The following is a 9,029-nucleotide window of genomic DNA, read 5'->3' as shown; positions in this document are numbered from 1 at the left end:
CCTTAACCCACCCTTAAACCTAACCAGACCACCAAACGTGGCCCTAACCTTATCTCAACAGGAGTAAAAGTGTTTTGCAATAAAATGTAAACAATAAGTACATCACTTATTTTTTTGTAAAAAAAATGTACTTTAATATACTTCAATTTTGTGAATGCCTTCTCAGTGATTAAAACCTTTTCACACCTGTCCTTGTTATGATTTTTATTCTAAATGAAATGCCGAACATTAGTTATCTTAAGTTCCTCACGCAGCTCCACACTCATTTATACCCCATTCTCACTATCAATGACTACGTTTAAATGCAGCCAATAACCCATTCAAAACCGTGCACAGCCATGTAAACACCGGCAAAAACCCGAGTATGCTTATATCCCGGATTTTAAAAACCCGGTTATGATCCATGGGTACTTCTTTTCTAACCCGAATTCTTGGTCATGTAAACACGCATCAGCATATCCCCATCAAAAGGAACATTGATTTGTGTTCTGTGCACGTTCTATTCGCAAGGAATCTTGGTCTTTTGAGTAAAGGAACTTCTTATATGTGCCAGACCGGAAGTAAACAAGAAGACGTAAACATGGCGAGTTGACAGCCCGTTCTCATCCCAAGGCATCATCTAACTGGTGCTTTTGACCATGCGTCAACATCCGACGCTTTAGGCACCCTTTAGCGTCAGTTAGATGACGCTATCCTAGTGGTCTAACCCCAACACCTACCCCAGACCTAAACCTACCCGTGTCATCTAACACGCTAAAGGTAAAGCGTCAATTAGATGACGCCCTAGGATAGGATAACCCTTGAAATTGCGAGAAATTACCTCGAAATTGTGAAGGAAAGGCCCCACATTGGAGGCGGGTAAACTTGGAAAACCGGTTGGTGGTTAGTTCCGAGACAGATACTCGTTGGAACAAAATAAAGTAATTTTTAATATAGCATTCTTGTTATAATGACAATATTATCGAAATATGCTTACACATAACAACAATATCAAATCAATCACCGCTTTTCAGAAACAGATGCGGTTGTAACTTAAAAAGGCCAATGTTTTATTAGTGTTCATAACATTTATAAAATGTCTAACCCACAGTAAGATGGCACTCTGCCTATGCTTACCGTGTTGGGCACTCTAACGCTGTTCCATTTAAAAATGTTAAATACACAAAATAACATTTTTAGGTTACGATTGCATCAGTCTCTGAAAAAAACAGCATTTTATATATTACAGTGTTTCTCGATTGCTTTATCACCATAACCAGGCTTTTGAACAAAAACTGAATATTCCATTATTTCGGATTTTATAAGGTTTTCTGGTATGTCTGAGTTTTAGGAGTTACCATTGTGCTGAAGAGTAGAGCCTGTGGTTAGGTTGACTATTGGCCAAGCATATTTATTATTACAATTATAATTTACAAGTTATGTTTGTGCAGTTCTCAGAGCTTCTCTATCAGACAGTGAAAGTTATACTTTAGTACATGTAAGTCAAGCGTGCTTTTGGTTAGCTTGAAAATAAGAAACATTTATCACGTACATAATTAAATACTAAAACATTTTTTTATTTTACATTATATATTTCTAAATATGTGCGTTTATGCTGCATGAGTAACTATATCTGCAATATATTACACATGCAGTACCATTTCTGATGATCATATTACTAAAGATAAAATTACACACATTATCTAATATTAGTTATATATATTGTCACAAATTTTTCAATATATGAAAAGCGGCAACTTATGTAAAATTCTGTATATTGTAACACAATATAGTATTATGTATATTTTCAAATATACTGTTAAACCATTTAATATATTGATTATTCATGTATAGGGAAATATATATTTTCTTTTCACAAGGGCAGAGCTTGTTTTTCGCAGTACTCCAAAAGCCTATGGAAAAATCCTATTGGGTTTTTGCAGAGAGAACCAGTATGATGCTAAATGCCAATTGGCCAACAAAGTGACGTCATACCTGCACCACTCTATTCCTCATGGTCCTGCATGCTTCGACATGACCAAGCGTGATCATTTTCCTTTGGAAAGGAACATCGTCAAGTTTCCTTTATTTTTCAGTGCATTTGTTTTACTACAGCCTAAACAATACAATATGGCACAAAACTTAATCTCGCCTAGATAGGGCTAGAGCCGGTGTTCTGTCGATTTTTGCTGCCTTGTCGAAAAATGCTACCGTAGCGCGAATTGATCACAGAATGCCGATTAAAGTCATATGAAATACAATTATAATACAATTCTAAGTTATGAGTAGCTACTCTATACTGTAGACTACTGTTTTTATTTTTAAAACGGTGTGAAAAGTAAAAATTATCATAAAATATTCATCTCTGACTTGTCAAAGTACACCTTTCCTCATAGTAACTGAAACCTTCAGTTATTCTTTTTCAGCTGGCTGACCGTACAAATATTCATATGGTAGTAAGCATTTTTTTAAAAGGGAAATTATACATTATAACAGGAAAATGTACCTTTTGTAAAAAAAAACTGAGTCTGCACATGCGCATAACCGGTAAGTAGCAAATCTCGATGGGTAGCATGAATCGTCAGAACACCAGCCCTCTGGCCACATCTGTGTTAATTAGACAATAGTGGTATTATCCACAGAGGGGCAATTAAACTGTTGCATTTCCATTAATGAGTTCTAAAATATTTTGCTTTTAAGGGACACATTTAAATGTCAAATAATAATTAATCCCTTGTGAGCTAATTCACAAGCTAATAACTGTTTATCACACAAATCTTCCAATGAAGCAAGCCGATAATGATGTCCCGAGACATTCCAGATCGCTCATGACAAATTCATAATGGGGTAGTTTGTTATTATTTCCTGTCCAAAACAGCTCAATCAGTTTCTAAAGAAATTACGCAACAATTGAATATAGGCCTTTTTTTGATTTTTCATTATGAAACTTTGTCTTCAACACTGAATAATTGATAAAAAGATAAACATAAAAAGAGATTTGAAAGCTTTATACCCTGAATAGAGTGGTATGCAAAAATGCACTTTGCATTGTCTTAAAGCAAAGGGAGGTGAAGATAAACTATGAAAAACACAGAAACTAATGTCTGATGCCTATGAGACTAGTAGTTCAGATGTACTGGCCCCTTCACTGCTGTAATTCAATTACGTTCTGGTCATTGGTGGTGTGAGTGATTCACAAAGGGTTATTGCAAATGTCCCAGTGCTTCTCTAATTATCAATAACTGCTCGTTTAATGAAGGTATGACCACAATGTAGGTGTGTAAAGACACACATGCACTGCCATCAGATCTGGTTTATATCTTTGCGTGATATAGGTCAAAATATTAAAGTAATATTTCATTCAGAAAAAGAAAATCCTGTTATTGTGTAGTCACTCTTATGTTTTCCTATAGTGTTAAAGTGGATAGTGATCAGGCACCCTAAAGTATGTCCATTTTGTGAATCTGGGTGAAAACAATTATTTGCTTTAATTTGATCATTTTAATAGAGAAATAATATGTTGGAATATAGCGCATTATTTGTGTCTGTGAGATCGGAACTTTTATTGTGAAAGTGTAGACTTCGTCATACTCATATTCTTATCAGAAGTCTGCTCCATAGGGCTTTGATTATAAGGCATGTCTCAACCGAAACAGGAAAAAAAACAAACTCTGCATTCAATTGGATAGTCGGTAAACCAACCAATCAGAGCAACGCAATAAGTCAACTACTTTGCATTCAGTTGTCAACTACAGAACTTACTTATTTTAGAAGTTAAATAACGAGTGTTGCTTCTTTTACTTACTCCTCCATGAGTGCCACCAAAGGAGAAACCACATCGACCACAGGCTGTTCATTACGTCCCATCTTCTTAGCGACTGTCAGAGCCAGCTGATAAGTTGCACTTTTGCCGAATCAGAATGGAGGAAGAGATCCTTCAAAGGCGTTGGAGATGGGTTGGCCATACCCTTCGCAAGCCTGCATCAAGCATTGTAAGACATGCCCTCTTCTGGAACCCACAAGGGAAAAGGAAGAGAGGCAGGCCAAGGAATAGCTGGCGCCGTGACCTTGATGCAGATGTGAAGAGGTCTGGCCACACATGGAGACAGCTAGAGAAGTTGGCCCAGGATCGGGATGACTGGAGAGACCTTGTTCGTGGCCTATGCCCAAAGTTGGGCGGTAGGCGTAAGTAAGTAAGTAAGTAAGTAGGAAGTCCCTGAAGATCACTTGTCCATCATCGTATAAAGCCCGCCCTGGCAATTTGATTGACCCGAACGTTATTTGCCTGATCATAATTACTCCTCAATGGATCGAGTCCATACCGAACTTCCCGACCAAAAAATGTTGTGGGTGGAGTTCCAGGCTAGTGAAAGTGAACCGAGGACTTGTATCCACAAGTTTCCTACGTCCCGTGAGGCCAGAAGTGGCCGTGTCTTCCGGTTTGAAGAAAACAAGTGAGACGTGACACTCATTCATTCGACTATCGATTAATCATTAATATTTATATTAAAATGTATTTAATTTATTTAACTTTTTATCAATAAAAATGCAATGGAAATCCAAAAATACAGAGTGTTTTTCCACGATGAGTTCTTTATTACTAGAAGATCAAATTGCGGCAGTTACACTGGACGTTCCCTTTCGTTAGTCACTCTGAGTTCCATCAGATGACGACAAATGGGGTTTCGCTTAGAAAGCGCATAAAAAAATGAGCCAATGGTAAAGAAAATGCCATGGGTCTGCAGAATTTGCATAGCGTATATCCGCCTTACCTCGTGGGTATAAAGGAGGATGCCGGCATCATGCAGATATGTTTTCGCTTTGGAGCCAAGACTATCTCTTCACTCCACAACCATTTCTGACTTCGCTCTACGAGATGGGCCACTCCGTTGTGTTGGTGTGACGGCAATCTGCAGCTCACATTGCTGGTCTGTGCAGTCATATGCTAGTAAGTGTATAATGGCTCCTGCCTTCTAATCAGGATTCAGGAGACATTAGGAGACATATTCTGATCAAAACAATTCCCAAAAGAGTACTACACAACATTTATAAAACAAACAAAACTTTCAAAAGATGAATATTCAGCAAGAAAACACAATATCTGTGACAGCTACAGAGTGTGTTTCTCCTTGTTTCTCGCTTCAACATCGCAGAGTTATTTTCTCCTCTCACAAAAGAGCTTGCACGCGGCACGTCTTTTTAAAGACATTCTGGTTGTGGACGACTCATTTCAGATTTTGATGGGCACATTCTCTGCTCTGCGTGCTTGGGCTTGATCATGCTAGAGCAGCGTTTGTGGATGACTCACGTTCTCCCCGCGGGAACGTGATCATCGCATCATTACGTTCCAGACTCAATGATCTTGTTAGATAGAGAGAGAGTGCCCTCATCCACACCCCGATCTAACACTCTCCACGTGAGGTGCTACTTCAGCTGTTGGCCAGGGTGACCTGAGGGTGTGAGTGTGGAACAAACCGCCGACTGTCTATCCATGGACCACGTCCCCTTCTTCAGCGATTCAACTTGTGAGTGTTCAGGGGATTCCCCCAGGTCTATTTTTGGATGTCTCGCGGGTTTCCCTTGGCGCTCCAGAATCGGATCTGTTCTACATTGCAGCATCACAGGGCGGGCTACAATCTTCAGGAAGCGAAGATAAGATAGTGCTGCCACTTTCGGTGTGCATATGGCATTTGTCGAGTCAGATCCTGCTTTCCCGGGCTGCTGCGAGCATCGGACTAGAGTGGAACCTTTCACCCTGTCCTGAGCGCTCGCTGCTAGACGATTGTTTTTTGGATGTGGCGGCTGACTCCTCTCAGCGTCCACTCCAATACCTTCTTTGTTGGATGTGCATCAGGAGAGCTTGAAATCTTCAGAAGACCCCCATGTCTTCCAGTGATCCCTCGTTGATCTCCTCCGCCCTTCCTTCCCTCGACGGGGCCGCTGCCCATGGGTACACTGGGGTCCCCTTGGGTTGAACGCTCTTCGCGATGCTACTGTGTCAAAGTGCTTCTTCTCGGCGTCTAAAGCCTGTAGTTTTTCCATCAACACTTGTGGCGAAATTCTATAGTGCTACAGGACAGGCAGCCGCCTCTCTGGCCATTCTGCTGGTCTACCCGACCCAGATGCTCACGGACATGCACAACGGCGGGACTGACCCAGAGCTCTTCAATGAGCTGCGTGCCGCCATTGACCTTGCTCTCCGAGCGCCGAAAGTGTCCGTACGCTCCCTGGATCAGGTGATGCCCACCATTCTGTGCCTGAACCTGTCCGATGTGCAGGATATCAGGCGGACCCTTCTGGTTGACAAACCCATATCCCAGGTCGGCCTCTTAGGCGGTGCGGTTGAGTGCTTTGCCCAACAGTTTTCAACCGGCCACGAGCAGACTGAGGCTTATTCTGCCCCAAAGGCCACGTCGTCCGCTCAGATCCCTCAGTCTGCCCACCGCCGAAGGCGCCCTCCTGAGACTCCGGCACTTCTGGTTGCATTGGCCTCAATCAAGGGGGTAGGGGACCTGCACATATTCTCCGTTGACGAATTCGGGCCGGCCTACTCTCGCATGATCCTGAGACTCCTGATCAGGATAGGTGCCATATGTTCCAACCACTACCTTCAGGGACCAGGTGGTGAACCTGCAAGCGCTGTCCAGTTCGAGACCTCCACGCTTTTGTAGACAGAACGTGTTTCAGGACCTCAGACCAGCTCTTTGTCTGTTATGGTGGGAAGCTGAAGGGATAGGGTATATATAATTAATGTACAGTGGGGCCAAAAAGTAGTTAGTCAGCCACTGATTGTGCAAGTTCTCCTACTTAGAATAATGAGAGAGGTCTGTAATTTTCATCATAGGTACACTTCAACTATGAGAGACAAAATGAGAAGAAAAAAAATCCAGGAAATCACATCGTAGGATTTTTAAAGAATTTATTTGTAAATTATGGTGAAAAATAAGTAGCCTGGGCCCGTCTGAAGTTTGCCAGAGAGCATTTGGATGATCCAGAAGAGGATTGGGAGAATATCATGTGGTCAGATGAAATCAAAATAGAACTTTTTGGTAAAAACTGTGTTGAGGGAAGAATGAACGGGGCCATGCATCATGAGATTTTAAGCCAAAACCACCTTCCATCAGCAAGAGCCTTGAAGATAAAACATGGCTGGATCTTCCAGGATGACAATGATCCCAAACACACTGCCCACGCAACGAAGGAGTGGCTCCATGAAAAGCATTTCAAGAGCCTGGCCTCCAGACCTCAACCCCATAGGGAAACACACCCCTGGCAAGTAGTGTCTCAATCGCAGAAAAGAGAGCTAAAATTGTGCTTTCACTCTTGGGGTATGACGACAAGACTTAAGTTGTGGTGACGTATAAATAAAATGGTCAAGCCAACCTAAATCTATCCTGAGACAAGCAGATTGTGCTCTTCATAATAAATGATAACTCAGTAACACTGGTTAATAGATTAGATGACTCTGCATATGAAGTGACGAGACAAGTGTGTATCTATCGCTCATTGTCCTTGGTAAGTTAAGAATATTTCAGATGTAGTCATATTATATAGAACTTTTGTTACAAATTTGTATTTTTTCTTTAGGTCACAAATGGATAACCTGACATTCAGATACAGTGTACTCTTACTGGAAGGACTGCAACCACAGTCCAGCAAGCTCATGTTCATTTTTCTGTTGATAGCTTATGTCTTTGTGATGGTGTCTAACATTTGGATTTTGATTCAGATCTCAGCAGAAAAAAGTTTACACCAGCCAATGCACATTCTCTTCTGTCACTTGCCAGTGAGTGATATAATGGGATCAACTGTCGTCATACCACGTTTACTGAAAGACTTATTAACAGACCCCTCTGAGCGGCACATCACATATGTGGAGTGTGTTTTCCAAGCATTTTTTACACATTTATATGGAACAACATCCAATACTATTCTAATGATCATGGCCTTTGACAGATATGTGGCTATATGCAATCCATTGCGATACCCAACTATAATGAGCAATAAAATGATAGTTAAACTGTCAGCAGGAGCCTGGGTTGCTGCAGTAGTGCCGGTGTCAGTTTTGATCGGCCTCAGTGTGCGTCTGTCTCACTGTAGATCATTCATTTCAAACTACTCTTGTGACAACGCTTCACTATTTAAACTGTCCTGTGAAAGCACAATGATCAATAATATATATGGATTAACTTTTACTGTGGTTTTACTCACCTCCTCATTGGGATGGGTGTTATTGACATATCTCAGAATAGCAATAGTATGTATAAAAAACAAAAACAAAGCAACCAACAGCAAAGCCATTAAAACCTGCAGCACTCACTTAGCTGTTTATATTATCATGCAGATCTGTGGATTTGTACCAATATTTCTCCATCGTTTCCCAGAGTATGCTGAAAGTAGGAAGTTTGGGAGTGTAATGTTTCATGTTATACCACCAGGATTGAATCCCATAATATATGGTTTACAAGCCAAGGTAATAAGACAAAGATTGTTCAAACTTTGCATGAAAAAAAGTTAATAGCTAATTTTAATTTATTAAAATATTGATTTATGCAATAAAGCAGCTACTGTTATGATGTAAACATATTATTTGAGTTCAAATTTGAAATTGTAAATACTTCGAGAATTCAAGAATTTCTTGTGCGGTTAGGCATTGCAGACAAAGCAGGTCGCATGTAAAGACATATAGAACATAGATATGTGATAAAGATCAGCATAATTAATGAATGTAAAATTTGCAGCTGGTGTACATTAAATACATATAAATAAATGCCGTTAATTTGTTCTTTTCATCATTTCAAGTGTGTAATTAATTTATATGATAAAGGGGAGCTTTGATTGAGTCAAACCTAGATTGTTACAAAAATATCTCAACTGAGATTTAAAATGACTAGTATGGAGTTAAGAAATCCAGCATTTTGCAAACAAACTCAATCTGCTTTGCAAAGGAAACTCCACTCACAAACGAACAGAAAGCAATGTGCAAGTCGAAAATGTGCAGAGTTACAAATATGTATTGTGTTTTACAAATATAGATAAATGAGCCTAGA

General features: G+C 40.2%; 2 protein-coding genes across 2 annotated transcripts in view; both read left to right on the top strand.

The window, feature by feature from the left end:
* LOC120494446 (olfactory receptor 4B13-like) overlaps positions 1-9,029 on the top strand; it is a 35,044-nt gene that overhangs the window by 22,295 nt on the left and 3,720 nt on the right. The gene's annotated exons all lie outside the window — the stretch shown is intronic.
* LOC120494453 (olfactory receptor 4C11-like) lies at positions 7,511-8,499 on the top strand. The gene has a single exon (XM_089123660.1). The coding sequence runs from the start codon at positions 7,574-7,576 to the stop codon at positions 8,495-8,497; it is 924 nt and encodes a 307-aa protein (XP_088979786.1). The 5' UTR covers positions 7,511-7,573; the 3' UTR covers positions 8,498-8,499.

This window comes from Pimephales promelas, chromosome 19, assembly GCF_988280905.1.
Source record: "Pimephales promelas chromosome 19, fPimPro1.hap1.1, whole genome shotgun sequence".
In the NCBI taxonomy this organism is placed as follows: Eukaryota; Metazoa; Chordata; class Actinopteri; order Cypriniformes; family Leuciscidae; genus Pimephales; species Pimephales promelas.
Note: the sequence above shows the minus strand (reverse complement) of the source record. Positions and strands in the feature narration are given on the sequence as shown.